At 34.4% G+C, this 13,323-nt stretch overlaps 1 protein-coding gene across 5 annotated transcripts in view; it reads left to right on the top strand.

Moving 5' to 3' along the window:
- LOC123675051 overlaps positions 1–13,323 on the top strand; it is a 167,064-nt gene that overhangs the window by 92,594 nt on the left and 61,147 nt on the right. For all 5 annotated transcript variants that reach the window (XM_045610286.1, XM_045610287.1, XM_045610288.1 and 2 more), the window contains exon 2: positions 7,950–8,146. In XM_045610286.1, coding sequence (XP_045466242.1) covers positions 7,950–8,146 — 197 coding nt within the window. The remainder of the gene's footprint in view (positions 1–7,949; positions 8,147–13,323) is intronic.

A 13,323-nucleotide genomic window follows, 5' to 3' on the forward strand; every position in this document is an offset into this window, starting at 1 on the left:
GAATAAAAATCAAGTGACAGCAGCTCTTTGCCTTGATTTGACAAAAGCATTCGACAGTGTGAATCATAACATCCTACTAGAGAAGATGGAAAAATATGGAATAAGAGGAGTTGCACTAGATCTCTTCAGATCATATTTAACAAGAAGAACTCAAAGAACCACAGAGAGAGGAAAAAATGGCAAACAGGTAATATCAGATCCCTTACATGTTGAGAGAGGTGTACCACAAGGCTCAATATTGGGTCCTCTACTCTATATAATCTATACCAATGATTTAATTCATGTAACATCCAATGATATGGTTATGTTTGCTGATGATGTGTCAATGATTTTGTCTCGTAAGACTGTGACTGAATGCAAGGATCAGCTTGAATGTGACTTGAAGAATCTTGAAGAGTGGTTTGAAAGAAATGAATTGGTAATAAACATCGACAAAACAAAATTGCTTGTCTTTAGGGAAAGAAATAAAGATGCCATAAGCTTGACATACCATGGTAAAACGATCAAGACAGAGGATGCAGTACCTTTCCTGGGGATATATATCGATGGGGATTTGAGTTGGAAAACACAAATTGAAAATCTGTCTACAGGTATTGCAAGATATTGCTATGCTTTGAGGATATTGACCAATACAATTAGTGAAGAGGCGGCCCTGACAGCTTATTATGCCTATGTTCAGTCCAAGCTCAGGTACGGAATAATTTTCTGGGGTAATTCTGTTGAGGCTGAGAGAATATTCATAATGCAGAAGAGATGCTTGAGAACTATCTTCAAAATGAAATACAATGAGAGCTGTAGAAATATATTTATTGGTAATAACTTATTGACATTGTACAGTCTGTTTATTTATGAATGTGTTATGTATGTAAGCAACAACTTCAATGATTTTAAAGAATTACTGTTAAGTCATGAATACAATACCAGAGGAAAAAATTATCTTAGTAGAGAAAAAACAAATTTTAGTTATATACAAAGGAATGCTGTATATTTTATAATCACAGTATGGAATAAATTTCCTCAAAATTTTAAATGCATGCCTATTGCAATTCAAAGAAAAAGATTAAAAATGTTTTTGGTTAGTAAATGTTATTATAGTGTTAAGGATTTTTTAAGTGAAAGGGATTTTGTTTCATTATAGTGTTCATATGTATTGATATGTATTGACGTGATCTACATCTGTTGATATTTGATCAAATAAAGGATATTATTATTATTATTATTATTATTATATTGCTACACGACATCGCTTTGTCTCTTTCATGCACCCTCTTTTTGTTTCCGACTGAACCAGTAGCGTCAAATTTGGCAACCAGTTGCACAACGTAAGAAGCGGATACATTTTTCCAGGATATCGTTCGTTAAAAAAAGCCGCTTTTGTTCGCGCAGAATGGATATTTCTAAAAAATAATTTTATCATTTTCACCCTTTCTTCTGGGGAATACACCATTTTAATTTCACTACAAATCTACAATCGCTTTGACACACTGGTAACGTTTTTAAAAATTAACGATAGACTAAGGTAAATCAAAAACATGGTTCGTCTACTTTTTTGGATAAGAAATGAATACTTTTTTGGACAAAAAATTAACAACATATCTACTTGCTATTTTTGAAATTTGTCGTATAGGAATAATATTCTCAAGGTAAATTCCTCATTGCCTCTTTCAATTTATTCGTTTGCTGTTATTTCATTATCGATGGATATTTTGAAGCGACATTTTAGGGTCGAATAGTACTCGACACGATCCTTCATCCCTATTCAAAATAAAGGGTTGTGTTCACCCCAGTTAAGAGGTAGAAGTTTCGGGGATGAAAAGAGCGAAAAAGAAATTGACAAGTCGGAGCGATTTTCCACATTTTCATTTTCAAGTCAGAAAATGGAGGCGTTACGTTTTCGTTGGATCACCCTGTATATTATTGAAAAGCTCAACCAGCATTCACTTCCGAACTATCATCTTTGAGTGGTCGTTGCCCGAATACATCTCGTCAAGAAGATGGTAAGCGTTTTGTGGTGGTGGTAAACATGATGGCTCTTGAACAGACGGAGCTATAAACTTGTGATTATCAGGGTAGATTCAGATCTCTAATGCCGCTGTTAAGTTCGTTAATGGGCAAATTCCAATTAGTGGTTCCGTAGATATGGCTGTTCCAAATTTTGTATTCCTTATGATTTCAGGACTACTAGTTTTGATGAACAACTCCAAGCCTCATGTTAAATTTTATTCATGTTCGCGTTACCAGAAGCAGAAACAGTTCGAGAAGAATATCGATAAAAATTTTCAATAATTCAGATAAGAAGTCAGTTTGCATCAAACCATATAGTAATAAAGAGGTTGAAGCAAGAGGATTTTAAAATTCAAGAGAAAATATCAACAGTATGTAAGAGTACCTAATAGACTTCATTTGAATGTATCGAAATGTAGCGTAGTGTCCTCGCTAGGGAAGGAAGTACATCTGTTTGATTAAAAAATGGAGTGTATAAGTCTTCCTCGTATTACTGAAATTGAGAACCTGGGTTTGTTTTTGTTATTTGATCAAAAGTAAAATAAATTAACATGGTGGAAAGTACTTCGTTTTATTTTATTTATAATGAATTTCCGCCAAGTAAGGACCGAATCCATTAAATATTGATCAAAAGTTTTCTTTCATACCACATATTACTCAACTGACTTTGTCGGTTTGTAGGATATATTGTTTAAGAATTTGTGAACAATAATTCAATTATTTAACGCATTCATCAGAAGTAAGATGTGTGTAAGTAAGAGTGTGGTTGCCCCATTTGGCGCCTAGTCTATAATTGCCATGTTCACTATCTGGAGACTGCACTAAGAAGTGGCTTTCACTTCGTAAATAGAATGAATTATCCAATATTCTTGTTGACATTTGTATGGTTCTAATTATGTGATCAGATTGAAATTAATTTGTAGGCCTTTATATGAAAAATACCTGAACCACATTCAGTGTTCTAAATTACAATTCATTGATTATGATTTTTGAGCGCTCGTTCCCTGCACATATTTATATATTACAGTGATTTCACAATGTGTGAAATTGTCATATTCTGAATCCGTTCTAAACTCAACAGTTCTTGAAAGTATATGAACAAAATTTCATTGATGTGAATATCATCAGTACTATTTTCATCGATATTCGCTGGCCATTCTCACTTCCATGTAAAGAGGGTTACAAATCTACAAACATAAAGGAAGAAACGAAAAATTAAGGACTACATCAAAAGCTTTCGAGTTCAATTTCATGACGAGACGCCCCAAGAAGGAATTTAATGATCAATTTTCGGCATTAAGAACTCCAGCAAAATTACTAATTATAATTCTCGCCACTAGAGTGGCTGAAAGTTTTTTCTCTCGGGTTTCCATGACGACAACCAAGTGGAAAATTTCTGTGTGTTCGCCGAATAACTCAATTTTCCCTGGGGGCAGTGAAAATGATTGGCTGTCATGGAATTTTCACGTGTGAAGCTAGGATTAAGCTTGTTATTAGGTCGAAAGTGCATAAGGTTTCAAATGAAATCAGTTCCTCTATTGTAGAAAATTAGGTTCATTAGGAAACTGTGTTATTCTTTGATCAGCAACAATAACGATGAAATAATTCACCTTTCCTAGGTTGTGAGATGAATGTGAATAAGTATGACATTGTGATTGAATGGATAAAATCAAAATAAATATTTCAAATATATCTGGAAAACTCCGAGCTTTGAGCAGTGGTCTAGAGGGATTTCGACCTAATGTTTCGCTTACTACTGTCGTATAAGCATTTATAGAAGTTTCTAGGTAATCGATTGTAACTCGAAGCTGGATTTTTCCAATGTCGATTGTCAAGTCAAGTATCTTCGATAGAATTGGAAAATTCAGGGAATTTTAGCCGTGGTGGAGTCAGTTTTTCACATAACCTCTCGTTTACTACTGAGATAAGCGTTTTCAGATTGTAGACTTTTAGATTGTAACTTGACACTGGATACCTCCAATATAAAAGAAAGCTTCCTCAATTTTTATAAAGCAAGAGAAACCATCACATTTGAACTATATTATAAAAGGGCTCCCCGTTTGATGAACACGACCTACCTCATTGAACCTAACCAACTATTCTAAGGGTGTTCGATACCTTGTTCATGGCAATGCTATTCCAGTGCTAATCAACAACATCTGTAAATTCCAAAATACAGGTCGGATTAATTTCATTTTTTGAGTGAACAATGACGTGATAGTGAACTTGAACTTATCGTTTCGATTTTCAAAAGAAAAAAAAATCGATAGTATTCCACAAATTGAATTTTGAAATTAAATATATTCTTTAAATGACGATTCAGCTCTAGAGAGACTTCCCATTTCAAGTAACACAACGTAAAATGTTCAGTGATATTATGAGTTTTGAATTGGTGCAAAAATTTGTCTACTATTCCTTGATGTGCTCTAGTAATCGATGTTTTTCTAATAGAAATATGCAATTTGAAACGCCTTCCAAAGATTTATGCCTCTTGCTGGGATTCATCGAGAATTGAGATTTTTTTAGAGACAATAAATACCAAACAGGCGGTTTCTTCAAGTAAAATAGGTGTGTCAGGTATAATCTACCAAAAATTTTCGGATAGTTCCATCTAGCAGAATTGCAGTTTTGGCACAGAGTAGTCTACAACCTTAAGAGGGAACACCACCACGTGCATGCTCAGTTCAAAACGAAATGAGAGATATTTCTTCTTGCAAATCACCGATTTTTATGATGTTTTCACATAATTTCCTAGAACAATAATCTTCATGAAAGAAAGTAAATATCCTCATGAAAAAATCTACCAAAAATCTTTCTTTACAAAAAAAGTAGAACTATAATTTCTTGAAAGTCGTCGTACAGTGAAGTACACTCAGACGGAGTTAATGTACAACTTCGTACACCGTACAAAATTTGGTCATCGTAGGAGCAACAGAGAGGAAATGAATGGGTACCAAACTTTGACTAATACGCGAGAAACCACATGGTGGTAATCCCTATTAAGTTTTAGGGTGTCTATTTGCCTATAAACCTATGTGTATACCTATGTCTTTCATAGGACAGTCTACTCTTTTTGAAATTTAAAATTTAATTTTTCTCCATTTCTGTTTCTTCGTTGTTCTCTGAGTTTTTCGTGATAGGTTGACACCATAATAACATAAAACTACAGGTCAACTGATTGACGTTTTCAGTTCGTCATCGTCATTTGACTTATTTTACAAAAATCTTCTCAGCTTTCAGGAAATCTGTGGCAGTTTACCATTCTCAGTCTCTATTCTATAGATTTGTTATTTTCTTACAAATCACAGCATATTCGTTGCGGCTACCTTTGTATCTACTCGATATGATTTTGAATCACATAACTTCATACTGCTGATCTTTATTTTAGTTGAGGTCTTGCAATTGACTGGATGATATACAGTTTCGTATTTTGGTTTATTTATTTTATTTTCAGTCTATTGATTGCTAAATTCTCTATACTCACTTCAAATGTTTCTTGCACTCTTTTGTATATTTTCGTATTATTCACAAATAGGGCTAACATATTACTCGATTTTTTGGTATGTCTAATAGAGAATTAAGGTCCTATAACTGGAACTTGTGACTCACCTGCTTCTACTTCTCTGTTTGTTGTGCCATCGATTTTGACGTAGATATTCCCATTATCAGTTTCTTATTATTTTGCAAATGTTGATTGTTTAGCCTGACATCTTTCTCTGGAAGGCTGGTGTTCTTGTGGTCAAGAGCTCTTTTGAAATCTGATAGCACTAGTTCTATGGATTGCTTGTTCTGAAATCCAGTAACATATACGTTACACCTCAGTTGTCACAGTTCTTTGTAATCTCTTCCTGATTCAAAATGCTATGTTGGTATCAAATCAAATGATTCTCTTTACTATTTTTTCAAGTGCTGACAGTAGATCTATTGGCCTGCAGTTTTATGGAAATCTATCTCCGGCTTATTGAATTCAATAACTTCTTTTCATCTTTGTTGCTACATTTGTTAACGCTACCATTCCTTTTCTAGGCAGCTTCTGTAACAAAATTTGTTGGTAGAACTAAAAGAGCTTTGTTGACTATTTTCGAATGATATCACTCAATTAATGCTCCAACAAGTTTGTTTTAAACAGTATCTTGGATTTAAAATATTCGACGTCCATATATTTGTGTACGAATGGTTAAATAATGTTATTTTCATGCTCACTTCATTGCTCCGACATCAAAAATGGTGTATGTTTCTGCGCTACTGATTATTTACTCAAACTGAGTGTTGTTCATTGTCCTAAACTTATTCTTTAAAATATTCTTCGAAATTTAGTGAAGCATTCGAGCTATTGATTTCCACAAAGATTCAATATCGTACATAATGGGCCCACAAAACACATCTACCATTTCTGGGTTCAACGTACTGCGATAAAATAATTCAACTGAACCTTTAGAGTTTAGATCAATGTACGACATTTAAAAACTACCGGAATATACAGTCAGCAATAAGAACAATCGTTTTACCGGTGAAATATCATCAGCCGGAATCCGGATGTAGTGAGATATGCCAAATGGAAAGAGAACACCGGCCTGAAAATGACAGAAACATAGATATTCCCATATTTATGGCTTCCACCTTGCTGACATTTCATCTTGATCTCATTTGCATCGAAACTGGGGATGGGCTATTACTCAAGGTAGTGGTATTGTATGGAATCATGCTAGGGAAGAATGTTTATTTATTATGTAGGGTTGGATTAAGTTTCTCTTCATGTTGGAATTAAATTCAGAACTCAATTATTATTGGAACTTGGTTATTAAACTGATATGTTTAGGAATATATTGTTTGCCACTTCTTTTTTATTTTAGAACAGTTTCGAAAATATTCTGTTTAAGAACACAAGAAAACTGTAAGAATAAACATTCGATAGATTACGGGAGGATTTATTGGAGAAAGATTGATTAAATATTATATCAATAGTGATATTTAGTAGACCGTACATATTTGATGAATTCACTGAAAACTGAATTGACAATAGAAAATTTCACAATGAAATAGTTCAACGTGTCTTTGTGTTGACAAAAGCCAATTGACAAATTCTGAATATTTTATGAGTTTATCTGATGAAGGAGTCTGATTTAGACTCTAGAACGTCAAAAGAGCTAATATAATTCATAGTGTTATTGTTCGTTTCTTTTTTGGTAACATATTTTCCATCCTGACAAATTATTGCAATTATTGCGCAGGAACATTTTATTCAGATTTTTTAAGCTTGTTTCAGAAATTGAGAGTAAAAACTTTAAAAAAGTTTTTCGTAATAATTCTAATCTACCGAGAGGTCTGTCAGAGTCTTACGAAAGTCAGGATAAAAAACATCAAACAAAAAATGTATTCACAACAACCTTTACATAACTAAGCAACAAATTGAACAAAATTCTTTAAAACCTCACGATGCAATTATTGCATCATTAAATACCTACGCTCGATTCATCGACACCTTTCAAATTGTGCGGCGGGTTTTGGACTTCGAGTTATACAGGTAAATTAAGTGTGTCTTCCACTTATAGAGGTAAAAAATTGTGAAATACTTTTTTTCGGCTTATACAGGTTTTTCCAAGAGAATTGAAAATAATTCGAGTTATCTAGGATTTCGAGTTAACGAGGTTCGAATTCACTACAGTCCACTATACATACCTACTCTAGTTATAGAGGTAATTTTTATGCGTCTTCGACTTTCAGAGGTAAAAATGGCATATAACCGTTAAATAACATGGAGTTAAGCATTGCTATTTTTTCGACTTGAACAGGTTTTTTCTGGGAGATTGAAAATAAATCAAGGTATCGAAAATTTTGACGAGGTTAGAGTTAATAAGAGTCTACTTTATCAATATCATTTGGAGAAATCTGAATTATTTTATTCCGTCTAGATAACTCTAAAGACGATATAATTTATTTTCCAGATCGAACCACCTCCAGAAAACGGATTGCATGGGGCGGATGAAACCGCAGGAAGCGAACGGACAGCACCAGATGCGGATGGCAGTTCAGACGACGGCAATACACCGCAACATTCCCCAAGATCGCAGAACACAAGCCGGGAAGAGGATGACAGTTCAAACGCCAACGAATCGGATAAAAGTCCGAATAAAGGATCGATGTAAGTCCAACACGAAATAAACTAACATTTTTGGTTGTCGATAAAAGCTTGTGTATCATTGTTGATGAGAAAAATTTAGGTATATTTATTGATAAAAAATTTAATTAAATTCGTATTGGAATCTGTGATGAAAAAAAGATTGAAATAACCACATTTCTATCTACTGCATCTTCATTCGCGTTTTTGACCATTTCGATATAATTGAAGGATGATAAATGTAGTCATCAATAGATTAATCGGATAAAAATGAGGAGCTACTTAATGAGACAAGGTCTTTGTCGATATAAAAATAATAAATTTATTTACAGGAATATTATGAAAAAAAAGTCAATTCTGTAATCAAATATGTGGTCACAACTTACTGAAGAGATCCTTTTTATTTAATATCGACTGATACGTTAATAATCGGTATCTCACGTATCAATCGATAACTAATTAGTAGAATTACCGATTTATACGTTAATAATCGGATAATTCACGTATCAATCGATAATAAATTTGTAGGAACAGAAATGTTGATTGATAATAATTCGTCATTTGAGTTCTCTTCATTGAAATGATCTTATAAATTTTGGAAATATAACAGATATTCTGTAGAGCCTTCAATTTTGATATATACAGGGCAATACTCCGAGATCGCCTACTAGGCTTTTATTGAAAACTAATCACATTTTTGCGTTGAAAATTTGCATATTGGCGTTTGAGACAATGATCCTACTCGCTTAAATATTTTCAGATCTCTACTTCCGTTATACCGGTAACAGACTACTACTTTCTTATTTCAAATGGCACACCCAGTATATTATTGTATCATTAGATAGCATGAGTTGAGGGGATTCTCATGAAAAAATGGTGGCGATGAGAACTCACATTTTTTGAATTTTTTGTCAACATTTTTTTTGCACTCGGCATATATGTATTATTATAAGACTGTTTGGGTTTGAACAAAAAATATACAGGGTGTTCATATAAAGATCATGAACTTGAACAATTCGAATTCATTCAAACTGAAGATTTCAAATTAGAACCTATATTTTTTTTATTTCAGTCGATTCTACGTACAAAAATAGTGGGAAACCCTATTTCTAAAATGAATATTTTAAGAGTTAACGGGAAAGAACTTTAGATGAGATAAAACAGCAATTTATATCTGTGTGGAGTAGTTCCTGACTTCCGGAAAACACATAAAGAAACTAAAATTCGATGTTTCGAAAACTAAATTTAACATCCGGAATAACCGGAAGCTGTAGAGATCTGAAAATATTGAAGGGAGAAAACTCATTGTCTCAAATACCAACATGCAAATTTCCATTATGATTACCTAGTTTTCCATAATATTCTAATAGATCATCACCCTGTATATAAAAGATTTTCTAAAAAGAGATTTCATTTCGATTCACAAAAACGAGTATGTTTGTAGAGAAACCAATGGATGTTTATTTAAATGTGAAGAGGTAAGCACTTAACGATGGAAAATGATATACCAAATGGCATTCTTTTTTTGCAAATTTACTGTTGTTTCGTTGCTTGTGTAAAATGCAGCACCGTTTTGTTGAAAATAAGCGTCGTCCAAAGTTTTTTTTACATTTTTCCAAACTATCAGTGGTTCACCGAAAAATAGTTCTGGAAGAAAGAAGCAGGCACCTTTCCACAAAAAATATCACCCTGTAGATTTGCATTCAAAATTAGCATATTGTATGATGAAACTTTAAATTGAAATATCTATGGGCAATTGAAATTGAATATATTGTAAAGGAAAGGTTCTATCAGAATAAAACCTGAATTCCAACACCTGTATCTGAAACACAAAGTGTTCGGTGACACATGTTGTAGGACTTTTTCTCAAAATGATCCAAGAAATCTGTCATTTTCATTTGTTCCTCCAATTAAGGAACACCGTGTAGATATACTATATAGTCAATTCAAATTTGAATGAAACAAAATAAATTGTTCGACACATTCCAAACCATTTTTTTATGCGAATTACTCAGTTCATTTCTTTGATAACTAAAGTATTGAAATGTTGTGACAAGAATGATACAAAAAACCGAAAACAACGGGTCAGTATATACCGATGACGAATGCAAAAATCACAGATGGCAAATAAGGGGCCGACAAAGATTAAGGAAAATAATGAACCTCAGACAAAGACGGGCTCGTAGTGCAATAAAAGTACTCATCTTGAAAGCGATAATAAACTCATAAAGTAAAGTAAAAATTTTCGTTCTTAGTCTTGGCTAGAATTCTGCAATTTTATATTTCAGAAATCTTGGGGTGAGGGGGGTTAATTACCCCCCCCCCCCAGTAGATTTAGATTTAATTAAGGAGGTTTCGTTTCACTGCGACCTAATGGTCTATCAGAGCTATTTTCTGCATACCGTGATCTACAGCCCGCCGTTCAGTTCCAGTGTTCTGATGAAATCCAATATCTGGGATGGCGTCAAGGAGGCTAATTCCTCCCTTCTATAAGTTTCGTGTCCAAGGCACGTTTTGCGTTGGCCAGCGATGGCGAGGCAATCCGTCACCAGGTGATCCGGAGTTTTTTCCTCCTCCCCACAGAATCTGCACTCGTCGTTTTCTGTTAGACCCATTCTCATGAGGTGTTTCCTAAGGCGGTAATGCCTGTAAGGAATCGAGTGAGAATGTGTAGCATATTCTCACTAAGATCCAGATACTTCTTAGATCTTGTAGAGTCAAAGTTTTGAAGAAACTTTTTGGAGTGATCCGAACCAGGAAGATTCTGCCAGAGTTTTTCTCTTTCGGTTACCTCCTTTTCCTGAAACTCTTTATTGTAGGTATATTTGTCTACACCACAGAAAGGATCCGGGCCGGTGAAGGGAGTTTGTGCTCCCTTTCTGGCAAGTGTGTTGGCCTCCTCATTCCCTTCGATTCCCGAGTGGCCGGGAACCAAGACTAAAAAGTCCCTGTTATTCTTACCCATTACATTAAGTTTTCTTCGGCACTACAATACCATCTTAGAATCGATGATATGTGAGCTCAGTGCTTTAGTTGCAGCCTGGCTATTGGAATATATCGCTATGTCACATTTCCGATAGTTCCTATGTTAATTTCTACACATCTTTCTATAGCAAGTATATCTGTCTGAAAGACACTTAGACAGTGGCCTAGCGATATTGAGCATTTGGTACCAGCCCCGAATACTCCAGCCCCAGTCCCCGTCGTGGTTTTGGAACCATCTGTATACCATTTGATGGTATTATTTTCAATAACTGGGATTGTGTACTCCTTCTCCCAATTCTCTTTTCTACTTAGTATCGTAATGAATGTTTTTTCAATGCTAATTTTCTTTCTCTATTTCTGTATCGTAATGAGTTCATTACAGTTCTAAAAAACAGTGCTGTAATGAACTCATTACAGCATCGTTTTCAGATATATTTTTCGTTTTGTGGTTGTCTATGCTGACTTCCAATCCTATCAAATTTCAACAAACGTCAATAATTGTCAATATAATATAATTTGGGGGTATAGAGAAATGATTTGCTACATATTCGCAAATTCTCATAATTCTGGTAGTGTTAAATCGATTTCGTCAGACATAATTCACGAATTTAATGTGTAATTGTAAATTATGTCTAAATTCGAAACATACGATTCATATTCAAATTCCGTAATCTGTCAATTTTCGTAACAGTCACACCAACAGCCAAGATACAATACAAAAGTCACTAGGATATATAATCTGAATTTTTCATTGAATTTCGACAATATTTCGCAAAACTCGACTGAAATAGAGAAAATATCGTCTAATACTCGTTGCAGAAGGCAATTCCAACACTCATGCGTTCCAAAACTCGCTCCTTCGTCGCTCGTTTTCGAATTTCGCATTCGTGTTGGAATGGAAGCCCATTCTGCAACTTGTTTTAGAATATACTATTATCATCCCATCAGTGGGAAGGTTCGCTGATGGTATATAATTAGTCAAGGAGAACCGGGCTATCTTATTCCTAATTCCTTAATTGCCGGTACCTTCCCTAGATAGTCTTAGAGTGGCATCATAGGCCACCCTCTCTATCACTAGATGAAGAAGTGTGAGATCTGTGATGATCTCCAATGCCCTAGTTGTCACGTCCTCATAGCTCCAGTGATGCAAACACAGGCTAACCTTTTACCCCCAGTAACTTCCCCCTATTTCTACGCCCTTGATTACGTACTAAATTTGGCTTTACAATCAGTTGGTCACTTCTTCCAGCTACCGATTACAATGAATCCATCTAACTATACCGCTGAATATTACAACAAGTTCCGAGTTATAACATGAACCTACTTTGCGATCGATAACACATCATGAATTCTATTTAAGCAGTTTTCTCTTCTATTAATTATGCGGTATCTATTTCACGCAAGGCTTGGATAGAGCTTATTCAGGATAAAGAATAATTGAATAATCTAACTACATGCACTCCGATAGTTCTATTTCTATTTGTACTTCGTATTTGCTATGTTGGTCATTTGATAGTCACGGTAAGAGAGCAATTCAGATCCATTCAACCGGATTTTGCAGCATTCGATTCTCATAGAACATTTGTTGTATGTTCGACTAGAACAGAGGGGGAGTGAAGATTTATTTCCATTTCCGACGCTTGGTTTTCGGAAATCGTGGCAAGAAATAATAATAAGGTATCAAGCTCGATTCTAGCATTCAGATAGATTTCGACTTTAAGGTCCCTTTTAGTATACCAGAGAAAATGATTATTTTTCAATTGATGAGAGATGAACCGGTTTTTTTTTATTTACAGGCTACCAGATTAGGCGCTAGAATATCCGGGAAAATAAATTCAATTTTCACTCTGATGTTTTCAACTGATGATGATATTTCACAGCTTTATTATTTAAGCCAAGTGAAAAAACATTACTATAAGATCATCAATTGCGATGTAGTCGCAGCAGATCTTCTAGTGAATATTGAAAAATGATTTTTATAGGGCTGAAGGAGCTCGGTCGATTGCCTTTGATAACTTTTCATCAATAAAATATCAGTTATTATTATGAAAAACATCCATTTAATGTAATTTCCCAGTATTCTTGTCCGAACATCAAGTTTTTGTGGGTTCTGTGTACGCACAGAAATACTTATGCTTATGTTTCCTTGACCAATATCTCACAAATGATAGATAATGCATGTTCTTCAAGGAAAATGATGACTCATTATGGCTTCA

This window comes from Harmonia axyridis, chromosome 3 (assembly GCF_914767665.1).
Source record: "Harmonia axyridis chromosome 3, icHarAxyr1.1, whole genome shotgun sequence".
NCBI lineage: Eukaryota > Metazoa > Arthropoda > Insecta > Coleoptera > Coccinellidae > Harmonia > Harmonia axyridis.